This window comes from Astatotilapia calliptera, chromosome 10 (assembly GCF_964374335.1).
Source record: "Astatotilapia calliptera chromosome 10, fAstCal68.1, whole genome shotgun sequence".
Classification (NCBI taxonomy): Eukaryota; Metazoa; Chordata; class Actinopteri; order Cichliformes; family Cichlidae; genus Astatotilapia; species Astatotilapia calliptera.
In genome coordinates, this window is record NC_137431.1 from 35188806 (window position 1) to 35210786 (window position 21981).

The 21981-nt window shown below is 42.9% G+C and overlaps 1 protein-coding gene across 1 annotated transcript in view; it reads right to left on the reverse strand.

The window, feature by feature from the left end:
* Positions 1 to 291: 291 nt before the first annotated feature.
* Positions 292 to 21981, reverse strand: part of LOC113030276 (platelet-derived growth factor receptor beta-like) — a 46585-nt gene continuing 24895 nt past the window's right edge. Inside the window, exons 17-27 of the mRNA XM_026181544.2 lie at positions 20655 to 20759; positions 19545 to 19647; positions 19352 to 19473; positions 19088 to 19203; positions 3968 to 4090; positions 3768 to 3879; positions 3084 to 3183; positions 2896 to 3001; positions 2715 to 2820; positions 765 to 897; positions 292 to 675 (exon numbers count right to left, since the gene is read on the reverse strand). Coding sequence (XP_026037329.2) covers positions 573 to 675; positions 765 to 897; positions 2715 to 2820; positions 2896 to 3001; positions 3084 to 3183; positions 3768 to 3879; positions 3968 to 4090; positions 19088 to 19203; positions 19352 to 19473; positions 19545 to 19647; positions 20655 to 20759 — 1229 coding nt within the window. The 3' untranslated portion in view covers positions 292 to 572. The remainder of the gene's footprint in view (positions 676 to 764; positions 898 to 2714; positions 2821 to 2895; positions 3002 to 3083; positions 3184 to 3767; positions 3880 to 3967; positions 4091 to 19087; positions 19204 to 19351; positions 19474 to 19544; positions 19648 to 20654; positions 20760 to 21981) is intronic.

Sequence of the window (21981 nt, forward strand, 5' to 3'; positions counted from 1 at the left end):
GTCCAGCAGAGGCAGCAGTGAGTCATAGACTCCAATGTTAAAATAAACATGCTCACAGCCTGATACACAAACTGGTCTATATAGATACCAAAGCAGCTTCATGTTCAGAAATTGTATTGAACTTGGCATTATTAGGGGTGTGGCCTCTGTGACTGATGTGGATGGTGAAACAGGTGGCTGTAGCTGCTAGCTTCACCTGAACCTCCACCTGAACATTGGAGGTGAGCTGACTGTTGTTGACCCTGATATGTGTGTGTGTTGTGTTTCTCATGAGGAAGCATCAGAACAGTCTGATCCACGAGTACATTTTAATGGGAGCTTCAGTCCTGACACGGGCCAGCAGTTTGGATATACAGATAGAAAAGTCAGAGTACATGAGGATACTAAAGTTTATAAATGTGAATCAGGACCTGCTGCACACTCAGCACACTCTGACTCTGTGACCTAAACAAGCTTTGCAGGTAAAAAGGTTACACAACCTCCTACAGTCCATACTCAGGGCACAGGAGCCCCGCTGCAGAGATGCATGGGTTATTTAAACCCTGCCCCAGACTTTCAGGCAGGTGAAACCTTCACAGACGACTCTCCTCCTCAGGCCCCACAGCTTCCTGTCTGTTCTCTGATGATGTCACTTCGGGAGAGTATGAGATGGCGGGAGAGTCTGATATCGAAGGGCTGCAGAGAAAACACAGCATCATCTCTATCATCCTCACAGGCATCGTAGCCTGCAGGATCGTACCTGACCGCATCACATGGTTTCGTACCTGACTGCGTCCAGCGCAGCGCCACCGCTGCTTTCAATTGTGACTTCGGTAACGGGCAGAATGTAAGCGACATGCGAGGAACCTGCCTCTACTGGCTCCGCCTCTGGCCTATTTACCTGAGAGGTGGCACTTGCTGTGAAGAAAGGGGGCGGGATTTGTTTTAAACTTCTTTAACTTTCAAAAGTGACCTGTCTGTGTCTGAGGGTGTCTGTATGTGTGTCTGTCTGTGTCTGTGGGTGTCTGTATGTGTGTCTGTCTGTGGGTGTGTGTGTGTCTGTATGTGTCTGTCTGTGTGTGTATGTGTGTCTGTGTGTGTGTGTGTGTCTGTATGTGTGTCTGTCTGTGGGTGTGTGTGTGTCTGTATGTGTCTGTCTGTGTGTGTCTGTATGTGTCTGTCTGTGCGTGTGTGTGTGTCTGTATGTGTCTGTCTGTGCGTGTGTGTGTGTGTGTCTGTATGTGTGTCTGTCTGTGCGTGTGTGTGTGTCTGTATGTGTGTCTGTCTGTGTGTGTCTGTATGTGTCTGTCTGTGCGTGTGTGTGTGTGTGTCTGTATGTGTGTCTGTCTGTATGTGTGTGTGTGTGTGTGTGTGTCTGTCTGTGTGTGTGTGTGTGTCTGTGTGTGTGTCTGTGTGTGTGTGTGTGTCTGTATGTGTGTCTGTCTGTGTGTGTGTCTGTATGTGTGTGTGTGTGTGTCTGTGTGTGTGTGTGTGTCTGTATGTGTGTCTGTCTGTGTGTGGGTGTGTGTGTGTGTGTATGTCGGGGCGACCGTGGCTCAGGGGGTTGGGAATTGCATCTGTAACCGGAAGGTCGCCAGTTCGATCCCTGGGCTCTCTGTCCTAGTCGTTGTGTCCTTGGGCAAGACACTTTACCCTACTTGCCTACTGGTGTTGGCCAGAGGGGCCGATGGCGCGATATGGCAGCCTCGCTTCTGTCAGTCTGCCCCAGGGCAGCTGTGGCTACAAACGGTAGCTTGCTTCCACCAGTGTATGAATGTAAGAGTGAATGAATAGTGGTATTGTAAAGCGCTTTGGGTGCCTTGAAAAGCGCTATATAAATCCAATCCATTATTATTATTATTATGTGTGTGTGTGTTTCTGTCTGTGGGTGTGTGTGTGAATGTGTGTGTCTGTATGTGTGTCTGTCTGTGGGTGTGTGTGTGAATGTGTGTGTCTGTATGTGTGTCTGTGTGTGTGTGTATGTGTCTGTCTGTATGTGTGTCTGTCTATGTGTATGTGTGTCTGTATGTGTGTGTGTGTGTGTCTGTCTATGTGTATGTGTGTCTGTATGTGTGATTTTGTTTTTGTATGTGTGTCTGTGTGTGGGTGTGTGTGTCTGTGTCTGTGTGTGTGTGTGTCTGTATGTGTGTCTGTCTATGTGTGTGTGTGTCTGTATGTGTGATTTTGTTTTTGTATGTGTGTCTGTGTGTGGGTGTGTGTGTCTGTGTCTGTGTGTGTGTGTGTCTGTATGTGTGTCTGTCTATGTGTGTGTGTGTCTGTATGTGTGATTTTGTTTTTGTATGTGTGTCTGTGTGTGGGGGTGTGTGTGTGTCTGTGTGTGTGTGTGTGTGTGTGTGTGTGTGTGTGTGTGTGTGTGTCTGTATGTGTGTCTGTCTATGTGTGTGTGTGTGTCTGTATGTGTGATTTTGTTTTTGTATGTGTGTCTGTGTGTGTGTGTGTGTCTGTGGGTGTGTGTAAATCTGTGTGTGTGTGTGTGTCTGTCTGTGTGTGTCTATATGTGTGTCCGTGTGTGTCTGTCGGTGTGTGGGTCTGTGTGTAATTCAGTGTGTGTGTGTCTGTGTATGTATTACTGTGTGTGTGCGTGTGTGTCTCTGTGTGATTTTGTTTTTGTATGTGCGAGTGAGTGTTACCGCGTGTGCTACCGTGTGTGTTACTGTGCGAGAGTGTGTTAGCGTGTGTTACTGTGTTTGTGTCTGTGTTACTGTGTGTGTTACCGTGCGTGTCCTCCTGCTCCTCTGCACCTCTGGATAAACTCTGCTTGTATCGGTGCACAGCTGGATTTCCTCCCTTCAGGAAGTCTTCGGCAATCTGCAGGTAACGCTGACACACAACAACATGATCAGCGTCTCCTGGGTCAGGTGGTGTGTGATGCTTACCTGAGGCAGGTGTTGGTACCTGTTTATAGTCGTCAGTCAGCATGTTGCCCATTGCGATGAGCAGTAAAGAGAATGAAGGTCTGGACTGAGGTTTCTCTTCCCAGCAGCGTTTCATCACGTCGTACCTGCAGACCGAAAAGTGCAGAGGGTCATGCTGAGCGTTGTCACAGGAAGCTGATGTGTGCGCCTGCATGCGTTGTGTCATACATGTCCTCAGGAGCGTGGTCGGGTCGACTCATCCTGTATCCTCTCTTCAGAGCAGAGTAGAATTCCTGGGTCATGGGGAGGTCGGGGTACGGGCTGCAGCCTGGGACCAAAACACAGAAACCCTGTGGTGAGGGGGCGGAGACGAGGCTGACAGTAGTGAGCAGACACACCTGTCACAGTCGACCAGAGGGAAGTGTGAGGCTGAAGGAGATCTCACAGCGACGTCTGGACCTTTGTTCTTGTTTTTGATTGAAATGTACAATAAATTCCCTTTTTTCTCTTTGATTAAAGTTAAGTCTGTTCTTCTGGGCTGTGAGGTTGCTGGTAATGGTTTGTTCCAGCTGCTGGATCTGTTTCCTGGTTTTGAACTGGTTTCCAGTTAATGACCAATTTACAACTTCAAATTAAAACTGTGTGTATAACTTTAAAGGGTAAAGGTCAGCAAGAAGAATCAATAAACTTCAACCAGTCAACCCCCTGTTAATGGTAAATGGTAAATGGCCTGTATTTATATAGCGCTTTTCTAGTCCCTAAGGACCCCAAAGCGCTTTACACAACCAGTCATCCACCCATTCACACACACATTCACACACTGGTGATGGCAGCTACATTGTAGCCACAGCCACCCTGGGGCGCACTGACAGAGGCGAGGCTGCCGGACACTGGTGTGACAGACTGGGTTACCCAGAGAGAATATCTCCCACAGCAGAACTCCATAGGACCAAACATCGCTCTGCGAGCTGTAAATGTTCTGGAAGATGCTCTCTGGAGACATCCACTTCAGCGGCAGGAAGCTCTGAAACACACAGGTGGGTGCACAGGTGAACACCTGACCTGATGATGTCAGGAGCCCTCAGTATAGTTGACTGAACTGGTTAACTAACGTTTCCCCTGGCGATGTAATCCTGGTCCTTCAGCAGGTCTCTGGCCAAACCAAAGTCACAGACCTTCACCAGCTTCCCCTCGCACACTAGAATGTTCCTCGCCGCCAGATCTCTGTGCACACACTGAGGGACACACAACACGAATACAGATAAATAGGTAAACAAGGTAACATGTGAGTACATCAACTGGTCAACAAAACCCTCGTATCTCAGTATCACTTCCTGTTCCTGTTACATCGCACAGTGGTGTCTTGATGCACGCTCATGCTCCAAGTAAGGAAATCCCTAAAGTTGACTGCGTTCATCTGGACATTTTCAGTGGGAGAAATGTTTCATCAGCATCAGGTGACTTATTCAGTCTCAGCTGACTGCAGGTTTCAACCATATAAACAGGACATTTTAACAGTGACTGAAACTTGCACCACTGAAAGAATTGTCAAGGATGTTTGATATGAAAGGAAGGTTGGAGATTGGCCTATAATTAGCTAAGACTGCTGGGCCTAGAGATGCTTTTTGAGTAAAGGTTTAACTACAGCCAGCTTGAAGGCCTGTGGTACATAGCTGATTATTAGAGATAGGTTGATCATATTTAAGACTGAAGCATTAATTAATGGCTGGACTTCTTTGAGCAGACTTGTACAGGCCTCTGGAGTGCAACCAATTTGGTCCAAATGCGACCAAATTTTTCAATGGTGCGACTAAAAAAAAATCCTAGGTTGCACCAGTGCGACCAACTTTTCGAGTAAAAAAATAAAATAAAAAAATTCCCTGCAACACATTATGCCCCTATCATGGTCTAAACCAATCAGAGATAGTCAGGGGCGGGACCTCTCTGAATAGCTTGAATAAAGCGATATCGATTCATTAAATCCTGAATCGACTTTTAAATATTACTGTATTTTGCCAGAATTTCAGGTTAAAGCTCTCAGAACTATTTCAACAGCCACCAAACAGCAAATGAGAGCAGGTACACGGATTCTGCACAAAGAAGTAAACACAGAGCAGACCCGACGCATCAGAATCAGCTTTGTCTTTCTCGGCTTTCTCACCCGACGGCCATTGAGTTTACGTGTTTTTGCGCTGATTCTGAGCTGCAGGTTTTGTCTGTCTCCAACCAAAATTCACTGACTAGCAGCAAAAGAAGATCCAAACTATGATTCACATTTGATAAATGTCGTCATTTATTAACTCTTACTTTTGCTGTTTTGCTTCCACCACGATAAAATCACACTTCATGCACAGTTCTCTCTCTCTCTGTGTACTTCAAGAACAGTTTCCCATCTCAAATCTCTGTTTTCTGCATTATTCATTCGCTTATTACCCACCAGTCTACCGTTGCTTACAGCGCTGCCGGCCGCTAAAAACCAGGAAAATCTCCTTCATGTTTTTCTGTGTTTTATTCTCAGTTTCTTTGACACAAAGACATCTGCTGTGATGCTCACACCTCTGATGAAGTCTCACAATTGTCAGTACTGATAAAGGATCAGAATTATAATATTTCTGAATGTCTGAGACAAAATTGAATAGAATCAGGACTTTGTGAATCGGAATCGAATGGATTGTAGAAATCAGTGATGGTACCCAGCCCCAGTGAGCAGCCTTGGCCTGACAGAAGTGGATGTAGCTATGGGTAATGAGAAAAAATGAAAAGAACGATTGATAACTTTTTTGTTAAGTTAAGGCCTGATCCATCTGAAATTCATAGCCAGCTCTGACATTGTCTACAATATCACCAAAGAGAGCCAAAGCACTTTAAGCACAAGCACTTTTTCAGTAACTTATCTTTCTTGTAGAACTGTGCTCCAAATAAAGAACTTTGTATTGACAAGACTGTTAGTTAATTATTTACAAATCAATATTGTCTGTATGGACAGCAATTTCCCCCCCGAAAAAGTGCACATGTAAAACTGCGGTTTTAAGCAATGCAGTTGAACAATTTGGATGCACCTAACTTTTGTGCTGGTGTGCCTAAAAAAAGTTAGGCACACAAGTGCAACCGTGGCAAAAAATTTGTCTAGAGCCCTGCTTGTAGGAATGTGCTAGTCTAATTTGGTTGTATGAGGTCAACATTGACCTTCTGTGTTGTAAGTTATAATGGCTGCACAGCCATTAAGGATCAAATCAGCTTCTAAATAATTTTCTGGTTTTTCTCCCTCTGGATTTTTGCTATTGAAAATAAAAGTTGGACTGACTTGCATTTAATTTGTGTGTAAGCAAAATTTAAAATAGTATGCTACCACAAATTGTTTTTTTTAATTTAGTAGCACTTGAAATGTTTGCCAGTGAGTAAACAATTAGTATTGCATAGTCAAGAACATCAATTCATTCTTAGTACTCTGTACTGTGTAACAAGAGGTGTCCTCCTACCTCTTGTTACCCCCGTTTCTGTATTCGTACTTTTTATTTTGACTGTTGTGTGCTTTTTATTCTTGTTTTAGCTTTGTGCCTCTCTGAGAATAACACATTAATCACATATGATCGGCTAACTTGGTTAAATTTCCAGCGACCGCTTTTTCATGAGTCGGATCCACATCGGGATTTTGGAGACGCTACACTGCTGTGTACCTGTCTATCTAAACAATCTGCTTGCCTCCACCCACCCTGTTTAAGAGGTCCATCAGGAAGCGTAGTAAGCATTCATTATAAATAATCTTTTCCTTACTCTACATCTGGATGTGTTGTTCCTGACTGAAACTTGGATTCGCTCCAGTGAGCTCCTTTCCAGATGAACAGAATCAAATTTTTGGAGGCTTCTCCAAACTTCTTCCCCCTGACTGTGTTTTTTTTCAGATTACCAAGATTCACAGGGAATGGTGGAGCCATGGTCTTTAAAAACAAACTTACATTTCGGCGACTGCCTTCTCCCACCTTCTCTAGCTTTGAGGCTCAATTTTTAACCTGGTGTTCAGTCTGCGTCTCTCCGAGTTCTTTAGTTTTCCCCAGTTTAGGTTTGTTTACTCCCCGCTCTGCTCATCCTGTTTTTGTCACCTTATCACCTCTGTAAATAAACTTTCACTCGCACCCTAGCCAGTGCCAGCATTTTGGATCCTTTTCTCAATTCACCACATGACTGCTGCGCAGCCGTGACATGTTTTTTGAAGGCCGAGAAAGATGCCAAGCAGATTTACTTTACCAAGTGGATCATCATGGCCTTGCCATATTGGTCCATTTAATTGACCTTAATTATAATTGTGTATTTATTTTATTAGATTTTCGGTTGTTACAGACGGGACAGACATGACTGGGGGATAGGACAGGGAGAAAGAAAGAAAGAAAAAGATGGAGAGAAAGAAAAATAGAGGGGAGAAGAGATGGTGAGAAAGGGGGGAAAACAAAACACCTGGATCACCTGTATGGAGAAAAAAAACAGAAGAGAAAACAAGCAAGAAAGAGCAACATAATAAATACAACACTATCACAACAAACTAGCTAGCAGTAGATAACAGTAGATACTAAATATTAAGTGTTATTGTGCAGCACACAAGATCGACAGTGCACAATGTGCTTTGGGGTAGCAGCCAAAAAAGGTGAAGTTTGTGTCTGTGAACACCCGTGTGTACACCTGTGTGCACACCTGTGTGGATCAGCACGCTTGTATTCAAAAGGTTTCTCCATGTAACGATCTGCTAGGGAGTGTGGGGAGCCATAGCACCGCCCCCCCCAGGGCATGAAGCAGGTATGGAGGAGATCAAGGCCCCAGACATCCAGAGGCCCCAGAGTACGAGGACCCAAGGAGGACCACCAAAGGGGCAACTGTGCCACCCTCCTGGGAAGAGCTGAGGAGAGCCCCAAACGAGAGGTCACCAAGCAGCCACAAATAGACACTCTACACACATTCACACTCCCCAAACATATTCTATATCCCAGGTCCAGGTACCCCCGCATCCCAAACCCCAATCTGACGGCCAGCACCTCCTCCCAGCACCCCAGCCCTGACAGTTAACAGAACGGGTGTGGGAGAGGACCCCAAACCGCCCTCCACCTGCTCTTATGTAGTGTTGCTGCGTGCTGTTCTAAAGTGCAATTCAAACACAGGAGGGCATGGTGCTGCTGCCAGAGAGCAGCACGGCTCCTCCCAAAAACCCTCAGTGTCTATATGCATTTAAAATTGAGGGTAGGGCACCAGCACCAAAGATGGGTTTGAATACACAGATCATCCTCTGGAGCCTGTAAAACGTGCCCACCCCCAAGGACCTATATGTATGTGTTATGAGAGTATGAGTAATGTGGATGTCTAGTTTGCAGAATAAAATTGAGGCACAGGTGGCCAGAAGGGGACAGAGGGGGAGTGCCTCCCCTGCACCCTGGTGACACACCTGCACCCCAAGGCCCTGCATGTGTGGGTGAGCGTGGTGGAGCGTGGTGGAGCGGGAAGAGGGAGGCAACTGAGGAGGATGGGGAGGGAAGGCCAGCTCCCCTGCTGACCCCAGTAGGCACCCCCACACTCTGGAACCCACCCACCACCCTGTGCTTTCTGACTTACATTGACTGCCTATTAAATTTCGTATCGATTTCAAAGTCCTGTTGCTTACTTTCAAATGCCTAAACAACCGGACTATCTTACTGACCTCCTCAGTCTTTATACTCCCGGCCGTTCATTGCGATCATGTGGACAGTTACTCCTGGCTTAACCCAGGCACCGTCTGAAGACTAGAGGTGACCATGCCTAGCACCATACCTCTTAATAGTCTCCCTGTTACCATTCGTGCCTCTGGCACCATTCAATCTTTTAAAGCACGCTTGAAAACTTAATATTTAAACCCGCTTTTTTCCCTTGTTAATTCTCATTTCTTAATCGCTGCATCTTTCCCTAGATTATTATGTATTCTCCCTATCTCTACTCACTAATGATTTTGCTTGTCCTTCATTTTACTGTGTTTTTAATTTTTCATTGCTCAGTATAATGATTTATTGTCTATTGCTTCGTGAAGCACTTTGTGTACCCCTGGTTTTAAATGTGCTATATTAATAAATTTGTATTGTATTGCAGTGTACTTGCAATGAATAAGTTGTCCTAACAGTCATCTTAAGTAAGCTTCACTTAGTTTTTTTGAGGCAGAGTTTGCATAATTTTGTTAAATTCTGGGAACTAATGAGGTTGTACAGTGTGTACAGGCAGAGTATACTAATGTAACCCAGTGAGTTTACACGACTCAGTAATGCACTACAACATGTTATTGTTAATTGGGATTTATCATTACTCTGTTAATCACTGAGTTGATCAAAAATAAATCAATAATAAAAGATAAATACTATAAATATAAGAATAAAACTAGAGCTGGGCGATAGAACGATAACGATATGTATCGCGATATAACTTTTACTCGTTAGAGAAATTAAACTATCGCGATAGACCTCGCCGCTTTTGTCCTCTTAAAAAAAAAGAAAAAAGGTCAGCCAATCCAAATTAAGTAGCGCAGAGCCGAACCAATCACAGCCGCAGCGTCACGTGACTTGTTACGTACAGCACAAGTGCCAAGCCGCACATGTGTATTTGTTTGGGAAGCAGCCAGCCACCGTACCGCCCGGGTAATGGAGGAAATGAGTGCACCGACTAGAAAAATCAACCGAGCGTGACCGAAGAGAAAACAGATGATGGTTCCAACGCCGGAGAGATTGTCGAACGGAAGAGCCATAGAAGTTCCGTAGTGTGAAGGTATTTCGGCTATTTCAAGTTTGACAAAAAACAGAGTAGCGTGCACTGTAAATGTGCCGAAAGCAAGTCTGGAAATACAATAAACTGGTGCATGCGTCACACTGTGTGCCACGTTATTGTTTCGGTGAAATGAATTTCTACAATACTGTTAATTCTACTCTCTGCAGTGTTTAAATGCTTACATATACACACAGTTACTGTCCCTCCACACATACGACTCGGTTCTGCTTCTATGCCCCAGCTTTGTTTACTTTTTCCCACCGAGGCTTCTAGACTTCTGATTGGCCAACATTTCTGCACGGTTAGGAATCTAGCGCCACCTGCTGCTTTGGCATGTTCATAGCAGCGTTTTCCTTCATTTCTGCCTTTATGTGTGGACGGGATTATTTTTTAAAACGAAAACAGAAAATCTCCGTTTTCAAAAATACCCGTGTACGTGTGGACACGTCTCTGACTGGAAGCGCTGATTCGTCATTCGGCTTTTGTCAGACTAAAGTAACTGTTAAAACTGTTTGAAAAGCTCAGCTATACAACAAGGAGAGATTGAGAATTTCCTTTTAGTTCTCAGTTTATTTGATATTGACAAAAGTTAGTCAGTTTTGTCTGTTCTTCTGTAAAACAAACTAAGATTTATTTTTAGAATTAATATTTTGTTTCTAAGTGGAATTGACAATTTAGTCTGTTTCGTTTGTTCTGTTTTGAAACTTAAACGCTTTAGCGGCTGCCTTTTGTGTAGTTTGCAATATTTGCCTTTATTTATCTGAAAAAGTCTCATGTTCCTTAAGTACATCTACCCTGTTGAACTTCATCCATCCATTCGCGTCCACTTAATGGATGAACTTATTATGGGAAATAAATATTTAAATAAAAACAAGCTGCTGATTATTTCACATTTTACTTGTGAGCAATGGCACATTTAAATCTTACAAATATAGTTATTTGGCTTATATCGTGATAGATATCGTTATCGCCTGAAATGAAAAAAACATATCGTGATATGAAAAAATCTTATATCGCCCAGCTCTAAATAAAACCCAAAGAGTATATTTAACACCCCTACTGGTTAGGAAGGAACAAGCCTCGCCTTCCCCTGCTCTGTACCGTCACATGCTCAGACACAGAGAGAGACGGAGGAGCACGAGACCATCGCTGGTTTTCACCGCCAAGCTTTTCGCTGGAAAATAACTATTAACTTGATAAATTGAGCAAATATCCATACCGGAGATCTGCATGGACCTTGGAGAAACGGACCTGATTTATTGTGAACATTTTGGACCTTGAAACCATCGCGGTGAGTCAGAAGCTGTTAAGCTAACCTTGAAGCTAAAAAGCTAACAAGAAGTTAACAGGGAATATAATGGCCCAATTTCAATGTTGTAGATCTGCGCGGGAGCGGATGAAGTGGACAAGATCCTCTCTGAGAGTTGAACAAGATCCTCTCTGAGAGTTGAACAAGATCCTCTCTGAGAGTTGAACAAGATCCTCTCTGAGAGTTGAACAAGATCCTTTCTGAGAGTTGAACATTAGAAGTGTGCTGGTGAGTTAAACTGGGGCTGGGCGAATCAGGCTAATTGAAAAGCTAACTAGCCTAATGCTCATAGCTGCAGCTGTAGCTGACCACGTTTTCACTGTGGGAGAACACACGGGGTTTCTCATGGAGTTCAGCCATTTTGAGCACTCAGCTTGTGTGCTGATGATGTTCTAGTATTACTTGTTGAATATTAAATGCACTAAAATTAGATGATGGAATAAGTTAATGTTGATCTTAAAGGTCATGAATCTACTTTATTTTGTTACATTTGATGCTCGAGCGGCACTGGATAGATGTCCGTGTGTATTCTTACTGTGCTGATACGTTACCACATACTGTAAAACTACAGCCTGTGAGTTTTTGTATATTATTTTGGTAATTCTATTTTGTACATTGAGTGTAAATAATATATTGCTTCATTGCTATGCAGTGTAAAGCAATGCTCCTGTAATTCAGTTAAAGGGCAATGCTGTAAAAAAAAAAAAAAAAAAAAAATCTACCATAGTTTATGGTTTATTTCTGATCTCTGATAGAAATGTGCACATTGATGATAGAATAAGCTGATTGTGATTTAAAGATTGCATTCATGATTAAGATGCACTGTATAGACTATAGTTAGAAATTAGAATTAATGTTTTGTGCTTGTTTTGTTATAGCACTTGCATTATTTACTCATATGGCCATGTATATCATTAGAGTGTGAACTGAATTAGTAATAGTCCTGTTTTTTACAGGCTAGGTTTTCTTTTTTGGGATCGTGAGACCTGGATCTCTTCCTGACGAGGAAGATGGCGAGCCTTTCCCTTTGAACTGAACCACAGCCATTCCGAGTTGGCCCAGAAGGGCAGGTTGCTCTTCTCTCATGAACAATTGCAACAGTGCGGTAGGATGAAATCGCACCAATCACAAACTTTTGACCTGTTGGGTTTGACTTGACTGAACACTGACTATTAAGCCGGCAAGACTGACATATCTGTGCTCAGATAGGATTCTGATTGTTATTATTATTGCTGTCACTGTATTATATTTTATGTTTTCATTCCTGTTCATGAAATGCTGTTAAATTGTTGCTAAATAGTTTAATACAATTCATAGCAACTTTACCTGTGGCTCCAGTCATTCTTCTCCAAGCAACTCACTTTATCCCCCCTACGAATCTAGCTATTGGAGCATTCTCTCCATCTTACTTTAATTTCCCCTACCCTATCCTGTACTTGGCTACACTAACAAAGACTCGGAAGAGAGAGACTTAATGTTTAATAATAAAAATAATAATAACCATGAAGATGATAATAATAATAATATAATAAATTTCCCTGTTTTACTCTTTTGTGCTGTTGTGCGTACTATATATATATTTTGTGTTTAAATTGCTGGTTTTTAGTTTGTTTTTTGTCTGTTTGGGAGCTGACACAGTCTCTGTGGAGATGGGGTTTTGGGGGGTAACAGGAGGAGAGAAGCTGCAGAGAGGCGTGTAAGACTGCAACTCTGCTTTCTGGTCTCAACTCTGGATAGTCATATTTTGGGAGGTTGGATGCCATCTCTCCTAACAAGACCAGGTTTCCTACAGAAAGTTTCCCAATTATCTATGAAGCCCATATCGTTTTTTGGACACCACTCAGACAGCCAACAATTTAAGTGAACATCTGGCTAAACATGGCACTCCTGCAGAGGTGGATAGTAACGAGTTTGATTTACTCTTTTACATTTACTTGAGTACGTTTTTGAAAAAAAGAAGTACTCCTAGCAGTACCTTTATTGCACCATACTTTTTACTCATACTGGAGTACATTTGTGAAGAAGGAACTACTGTTATTCTTCTATATTTGGCAATATTTGACTCATTACTTAAAAAAAATGGTAATTAATTTCAAACATTAGATAATACTAGAAATAACAGATTGTGCCACCAGTGGAGTTTCCTGTACCTCTTTCACCAATCAGATGTAGGCATGCAGTCACATGACCAGTTATTCACTATGGCGGGCAGAGTGGCCCAAGAAAGAAGAAACACATAATAACATGGGAGAGGCAACCATCTCCGCTAGAATTGAAGAGGATGAACACCCTTGGCCTCAAATACAAAGAATGTTTCGCTTACAAGAACAGCTTTATAATGCGGTGACTTCAGTGTGAGCCACAACAAACCAACATTTCAGCATGAAAAAACTCAACTTGTCTAACTGTGTCCAGGTAAGTTTACTCTAAATTTCTTTTTAGCTGTGGCTAGGTGGTAGGGCTGGGCGATATATCAAGTTTTTAAAAAATATCGATATATTTTCATACGAGATATAAGATGTGATAATATCGTTTATATCGATATAGTCTATGTTACGTTATAATTATACTTGTGGAGCCGCAGGTTTGCCTCTCTTTCATCCACTTTTGTCTCTCCTTCACTGAACACAACTCCCCCTCCCCCATAGTTTCACCTGCAGGCAATGACAAGATGAAAGCGGAAAATCTCCGTTAGCAAGTTACTGCGGATCGCCGGACGGTGTCAACGTGTTAGCGAGCTAACCTCGCTAACGACATGCAGCCCGGAGGAGCTGCACGGCCTAAAATCCTTTCATTTTCTCAAAACTCGACAGTGCGCCTTATGTATGAATTCTGGTTGTGCTCACTGACCGCGAACCGATTTTATGTGGTACACAGCGCTCAGCAATCTGTCAAAAAATGTTTTAATATGACTTTGCTAAGCTACGGAGCTGCACCGCTTGATGGATTGTCAGAGGATTACGGCTACCGAGGAGGAGCCTCGCGGAGTGATACGTACTGTGTGTGTATAAGGACCATAAATGGCACCTGTTCAGAGACGTGGTGCAGCTGTGAAATCTGTCTCTTTGTTATTATGCTCAGCGTCTATTAGTTTACATTTTGACTGCACAATTGTGAGCTTTTTGTTATGCACAAAAACAACATTGTTTTCTTTTATTTATGGACCATGATTATTTAATAAATGCTGATAATTTATTTTTGAGTAATTTCTTCATGTACATCTACGCTGTATGTAAATAAAAATGCCCGTGTGACATCTGGGACACAGTGTGACTAAGAACTCTCTTTTTGTTCTTAACTTATGGCTTTAAAAAAAAAAAATCGAGATATATATCTTATGTCGCCATCCAGCTAAAAAATATCGAGATATGAATTTTGGGTCATATCGCCCAGCCCTACTAGGTGGACTTCAGTCTAATGTTGTGTCAACAACTTTTTGATATGTCTGTAGTCCAACACACATGAATTAAATGGCTGAATTGCCACCTCAGCATGCAGTCAAGTACTCGCTAATGACCTAATAATTTTATTCTGGTGTGTTGCAGTGAGGGCATGTTTAATAGTTTTAGGATACTGGACCTCCTTTGCCTTGTTCACTTCTTCCCTGTGGAGAGGTCCGTCACATGACTGCGGGGATATGGAGGCGGTTTCCTCCTTCCTTCCTGAGTTTGACCAAACTAGAATCACATCATATTTTCGGCGCCACGTTGTGGTGAGATAAGTTTGAGATAACCTATCACCCACAAACTGTGTGAGCTATAAGCTAACAGCTAGCCTGGTTAATGAAGTTAGAGTTCCACGCAAATGTAAACACAGCTTGTCTCTACTGCTTTAACTGTTAAAGTGTGTGAATGTGTGTGTGAATGGGTGAATGACTGAATGTAGTGTAAAGCGCTTTGGGGTCCTTAGGGACTAAGTAAAGCACTATACAAATACAGGCCATTTACCATTTAAATCAGAAGGCAATGCTGCGGTTGACAGGGTTTATTATGTGAAACAGCAGCTTTAGTTTAAACAGCCTGTGTTAGGAGGCTAGCTTCATCCGTGTCCCTTCCAACCAAAGGGAAGGGAGACTTTGGTTGGAAGGGACGGGGTTTCATCTTTTTGCAGCCAGTCACGGCTTTCATCACCGTCTTTCTCGTCTTTCCCTGGAGTAACAGCCAAAACGTGCAAGGAGGATCTATTAGCTAGCACTGCTTAGCCTTGCATACGTTCCTATTCTAAACTTAATCTGGAATTCATTGCAAACTGTTTGTGCGGGATATGAATGACAACATTTTGTTTTTCAACAAGAGTTAGTAAAAAACATCTCCAGTGTGACAACATTTTTATGCCAAACATCCGCAGCTTGGCAGGCTATACAGCACTGTAATGCCCAGACCTCATTCTTTTGAAAACCATACATCTTTCCACAGGTCTGAACTTCATCAGACATCACCTAGACACAGAGCTGGATGAGGCCAGCACAAACAGCAGCCTGTCTGATGAAGATGACTTCTTTGGATCCATGGGGTCAGGAAAGCCAGGAGCCGAGTAGCAGGAGAGGTACCTTTCATGTCTGTTTACTGGAGGTGTGAATCTATTGCATGTCTTTCCCCACATCAAGAACCTGTCATTTAAAATCAATACAGCTCTTCCTGCATCTGGAGCTTGTGAAGGACTTCTTAGTAAGGCAGGACTCCTGTTCACTGTTAAACAGTTACATCTCCACAGCAAGAACCTTGAGAGCAAACTGCTGCTGAAGCTTAACCATCATTTCACTGAGCGAAGAAATGGCACATTTTTGCTAAATATGCAGAAATAGATGCACACCCATATAGTTTATGGTAAAGTAAACTGGCTTCTATGTACATGTTCTAATGTTTTCTCTGAGGCTACTGTACCATTTGGATTAAAAGTGACTTTAAAGTCTACAGCACATTCTTATCACTGGATATGGTTTGCTCCGTTTATATATTTATATTATTTATTGTATGTATTGGTTAAAAAGTTTTATGTTGTGAAAAACCGAAATCTGGAAATTAGAATTGTTGTGCCTTAATTGGGGCCCGAGCCCTGAGACTGCGAAGGCCCTTTTGTATCTGTTTCGTTTATTAATAATAATAATATTACTATTAATAATATTTAGTGAAAACAAAAGCACAAGTTTACCATGCTCAAAAACTCATGAAATTTTGCACACATGTCAGGTCTGGTGAAAAATTACGTGTTTTAATGGTTTCACATATGAGCATTGCAAAATGGTCTGGAGCGCCACCTATACATTGTTAAATGAAGTCCCAAGAACACAAACTTTGAGCTACATGAATAAAATTTTGCCCAAATTTTGACAAACAAAAAAGTCATGAGCCCATCAATGCAACGCATTTGACATTGGGGAGAGCGCCACTTAGTGGGAATAGGAAATGTCATGTTTTAAACTTTGGTGTGCAGTATAGAAATTAGTGCCCTCAGCAGCCTTAAATTTCTCTAGGAAAGCCTTAAGGAGTTGGTCTTGGGCTGTATTGGGGCGATCGTGGCTCAAGAGTTGGGAGTTCGCCTTGTAATCGGAAGTTTGCCGGTTCGAGCCCCGGCTCGGACAGTCTCGGTCGTTGTGTCCTTGGCCAAGACACTTCACCCGTTGCCTACTGGTGTTGGTCAGAGGGCCCGGTGGCGCCAGTGTCCGGCAGCCTCGCCTCTGTCAGTGCGCCCCAGGGTGGCTGTGGCTAGAATGTAGCTGCCATCACCAGTGTGTGAATGGGTGGATGACTGGATGTGTAAAGCGCTTTGGGGTCCTTAGGGACTAGTGAAGCGCTATATAAATACAGGCCATTTACCATATTGGAAACTGTGAGTTTTCAGCAAAGGGCGTGACCCCAGCAGCAGGGCGAACATTGATGTGTCGCCATGAAGACCAAAATTGCTATAACTTAAAGGAATCCAGTCTGATTGCCCCCAAACTTCACAAGCAGGATAACACTCCCACCCTGAACAGACTGATATGCACATTGTCAGAAATACTCAGAGCGCCACCTAGTGGGAACAGGAAATGTCATGTCTTACACTTGGATGTACTGCTCCTCACATGATGATCAGATTCATCTGAAAAGTGGTGAGAATAAACATCAGTCCCCAATGATGTTTCAGTGTCATAATTATATTTAATTTTAATAACTGTACAGTACTCTGATTTTGGTAACTATTGTCCTTGATGTAAATATGTAAAAAAATTGTATGTTACTGCTCTGTGCCCTGTGTACTGTTTGTTTGTGTATGTATTTTTCTTGCTGCTGTTACAACTGAATTTCCCCTTGTGGGACAATTAAAGGATTACTCCTATTCTATTCTAATTGTGAATTTAAATTGAATGGCGCACCCGTGTGGCAAGGCGATTCAGCATGATTCACTTCTGTCAGTGCGCCCCAGGGCAGCTCTGGCTACAATGTAGCTTGCCATCACAAGTGTGTGAATGTGTGTGTGAATGGGTGGATGACTGAACGTGTAAAGCGCTTTGGGGTCCCTAGGGACTAAGTAAAGCACTACACAAATACAGGCCATTTACCATTTTTACCATGGAACATGATGTAGCTTTTGAGGGGCTTGGAAACCTCAAAAAATCTTGAAATCTGGCACACACCTCCAATGTGAGGAAAGCTTTCTTTTAGTCTGATCATTTTCATTAAATATTGCAAAATGGCTCCACAGCACCCCCTACAAAACTTCAAAATACCCTTGCCCTATGTTTGATTTTTGACTCTGAAACTTGGGAAGTTAATGTAAGATATCAAGATGTACAAAAAGGTGTCTTGGAGCAATACCTCAAATCCAACAGGAAGTCAGCCATTGTCAATTGAAGGTGTAATTTTGGTGACATTTTTTCCTCTTTTCAGGCCTCGTACTTTAACAACCTCCTCCTAAGGATCTCATCAGACTGATGTGATTGTCAGTGAATGGAATCTAAAGATGTTTGTGATGTTATATTGCGAAGCATTTTTCGTTTGGTGAAATGGCATGGCCATGGCGTCACGCGGAGTTTTAAGCACCCGCCAAAAAGCACGAAACTGCTGTCATTCAAAGACACAATGCCCAGTCTCTCCCAAACTTCACAGGCATGATGAGAGCCAAGCTCAAAAATGTTTGATATGCCATTTCTCAGTAATGTTTAGAGCGCCACCTAGTGGAAAGAGGAAATGCAAAGTAGAGTATAATCATCATTGAACAAAATGAAATTTTATCTTGTTCTTCTACGCGTTAAATCCATCAGTGTGACATTAGATAGGACCTGCTGGGCGTAGGTGATGGGCGTGGCTCGACACGCCGGGGTACGAGGGCCGTCTTAACGCTGCTTGCAGCTTTAATTTGTTAATGTTTTTAAATATATTCTTTTGGAAAATACTAAAATTTGTGTATTTATTGTCATAGTTCTCAGCATCTGGAGAGAGTGTGGTGTGTTTTTGTCTCCCACCAGGGCGGAACTGGACTTTGCTTCCCCACCTCTGAACCCACCCTTAATGCACACGATTGGCTCATTCACACTGATTCTGCTCTAGCTTCTCATCACAAGCATTATTCCTGGCAGACTACTTAAGACGGCAGGAGATGCTGCTTCCTCGCTGGATCGTCACACTACCTAGCGTCAGTGTAGCCTCTTTACTCTTACATGAGTAATTTTTTGAATGACTACTTTTCACTTTTACTTGAGTAACAATATTTTAAAGTAATGCTACTCTTACTTGAGCACAATTTTGGATACTCAACCTACCTCTGCACTCCTGGGTGAAGCCCACATTGTTTTTGACACCACTCAGACAGCCAGCAATTTAAGGAGAAGATGCGGCTAAACATGCCACTCCTTGTCCAATTGGGGAGGGGACCAGAGAAATCTACAGAGTCCCACAGTTGTTTTGGCAAAGTTACACACTGATTCAATATTGACTTTATTGACCTCTGACTGACTTAGCTAGTAATCAGACACTAATTGTACTCACTGCATCCACAAAGCCACCAGCATTGTGGAGCATCCCACGAACTCTTCACTCCGCTGCAATGGCTCCCTGTTATATTCAGAATTCAAAATCCTGCTCCTCACATTCAACGTCTTAAATCATCAGGCCCCATCACCTATGGTCATGTGACAGGTACATACTGAACAATTTGCGTTTATGAGTGTTAGTACCTTTCTAGATGATAGGAAGTCCATAGCCTGAACAATCTGGTAAGAGAAGCTGATGAGATCATTGAGGCTGAGGAGAGGACTGTCACTGAGGAGCAGCGATGATGCCTCCTGCTGGTCTGAAGTAGAACAACACCAGTTAAACCAGAGATATCCCATACTTGTCCATGGAACAGCTTCTTAATATGGATGTTCAGTGACTTGACTCTGCAGGTAGGAGTGTGGTGTGTCCACATATTTATGGCCATAACTGTGTGCAGCCATCACCTGCAGGCGTGTACGGTGTCTCGTATACGGCGGGTTCGATGTCGGCGTAGCTGAGCTCCTTCATGGCAACGTACTGAGCGCTCTCCTCTTTGTTCATGTCTATGTAACCTCCATCATTGTCACTGTGAATGAGCCGGTGAGTCAGCACTGGACAGAATCTACATGTGTGTGTGGCTGTGGGTGTGTGACAGACCTCTTGGTCTGTGTGTCTCCATGTAGAAAGGTATGTTTGTTCCTCTGCAGGTAGTTCACCAGGTCTCCATGACAACAGAACTCAGTGATCAGATAGACGGGACCTGCACAGGTGACATGTCAGGATTAAGTTAGCATCAGTTTGAGTATGGACAGCATTGGAGATGGTTTAGGACTAAGACTTGGGTTAGAACTAAGTCAAGTATCTCCATAAATTATAATCCCAGGATACTGCAGATAACAAGAACAGCTCTGTTTAATCTCCGCTATGTACAGTCGGTGTGCCTCACCTGTTCACTCATTAGTGTTGGTCATAATCAGTCATGGTTAAGTTGGAAACTTGTAAATAAATAAAAATAAAATTACTTACTGTAGGATAGACATTAGTTTGTGAATACTCGGGAAAAGAATAGTCTAGAAATAAATGAGGATTAGAAGAGGATTAATTCTGTATTTGCTTGGAATTATGTCTGGATTATGTCTTAATGCATGCTCAATCATCCAGGTAAGTAAATCTCCAAAAGTTGATTCTGTTCATCTGGACATAAAATGGTAAATGGTAAATGGCCTGTATTTGTATAGCGCTTTATTTGGTCCCTAGGGACCCCAAAGAACTTTACACTACATTCAGCCATTCACCCATTCACACACTGGTGATGGCAAGCTACATCGTAGCCAGAGCTGCCCTGGGGCGCACTGACAGAGGTGTAGCATTTTCAGTTTCAGAAACGTTTCGTCACTCATCCAAGTGACTTCTTCAGTCTCAGCTGACTGCAGGTTTCCCAAATCTTATAAACAGTACATTTGCAAAATGACTGAAACCAGTGAAACCACTGAAGGAACAATGGGCTGGGAGGCCAGGTTCTTCAGTGGGCTGGTTTCAGTAATTATGCAAATGTACTGTTTATAAGATTGGGGAAACCTGCAGTCAGCTGAGACTGAAGAAGTCACTTGGATGAGTGACGAATTGTTTCTCCCACTGAAAACGCTGCGTCCAGATGAACAAAATCAACCTTTGGAGATATGTCTGGATTTGTTTAAGAATGATATTAGGGTTATATGAAGAACACTTTGGGATTAAACAAAGATTATATCAGGAGTAAACTGAGACCTCCTCTCGTGCAGGCTCCCAGCAGGTTGACAACATTCAGGTGAGGACCGAGATGAACCAAAACCTTCAACTCTGACATCAGAGACTGAACTGCATCACTTCTCGCTGCAGAAAGACAGAGTCAGTCAGTCAGACAGTCAGACAGACGGGTAGATAGCCCAACCAACAGAGAGACAGAGAGACAGACCTACAGACAAACAGATACATTCAGACAGACAGACAAAAAAAAAACAGTCAGGAAGAGTTTGTCAGACATACAAACAAACAAGAGACAGACAGACAGTCAGAGTGTCACAGACACACAGCTAGACAGTATGTGGTGCTGTCATTTGGTGTTGGTTCTCTCTGTGGTAGAGTATCACTTCCTGTTCCATTTGTGTAGCTCACCTGTGCAGCCAATTTAATTAAACACTTACAGATAACATTTTATTTCACAGCATAATCTTCACTTACTTCATCCAAAGCACAGTCTCTGTGTACTCACTACCTAATTTATAGCCAAAGTATTCACTCACTGTGTCTTTACTGTTTTGCTAGCTTAGCTTAGCTTATAACGCACTCGCTAGCAGCATGGCCTCTTCACGTGTCCCTCCTGCACTTTCCTGCTCATTGTGTCAGATGTTTAGTTACTCTTCTGCGTCCTTTAGCAGTAATGATACTTGTAACAAATGCAGCATATTTGCAGCTCTGGAGGCCAGGATTACTGAATTGGAGACTCAGCTTCGCACCCTTCATTCACCCGCAGCTAGCCAGGCCCCTGTAGCTGGGGCAGCCAAAGATAGCGTAGGCCCCGCTAGCTATTCCCCGGCAGACCCCAAGCAGCTGGGGAAAGAGGGCGGCTGGGTGACGGTGAGGAGGAAGCATTGTCTTAAACAAAAGGTCCAGGTACACCACCAACCTGTTCATGTGTCTAACCATTTTTCCCCACTCGGCGACACACCCGCTGGGGGTCAAACTCTGGTAATTGATGATTCTGTTCTCAGACATGTGAAGCTACAGACACCGGCAATCATAGTCAATTGTCTTCCAGGGGCAAGAGCAGGCGACATTGAGGGAAATGTAAAACTGCTGGCTAAGGGTAAATGTAAATTCAGTAAAATTATAACTCAGAATCAGAATCTATTAATCCCAGAGGTAAACTGAGTTGTCATAGTAGCAAATATACAATAACCAACAAGCACTCATATAAAATTAGTGTAGAAACAGAGATATTGATAGATAAATATAGAAATAGGTGTAACCCAGTTTCTAAAATCATCTAATTTCATGTTCATTATTTCTGCTCTTATAGTCCTTCTTTAATGACAGTGAAACAAAATCAATATAT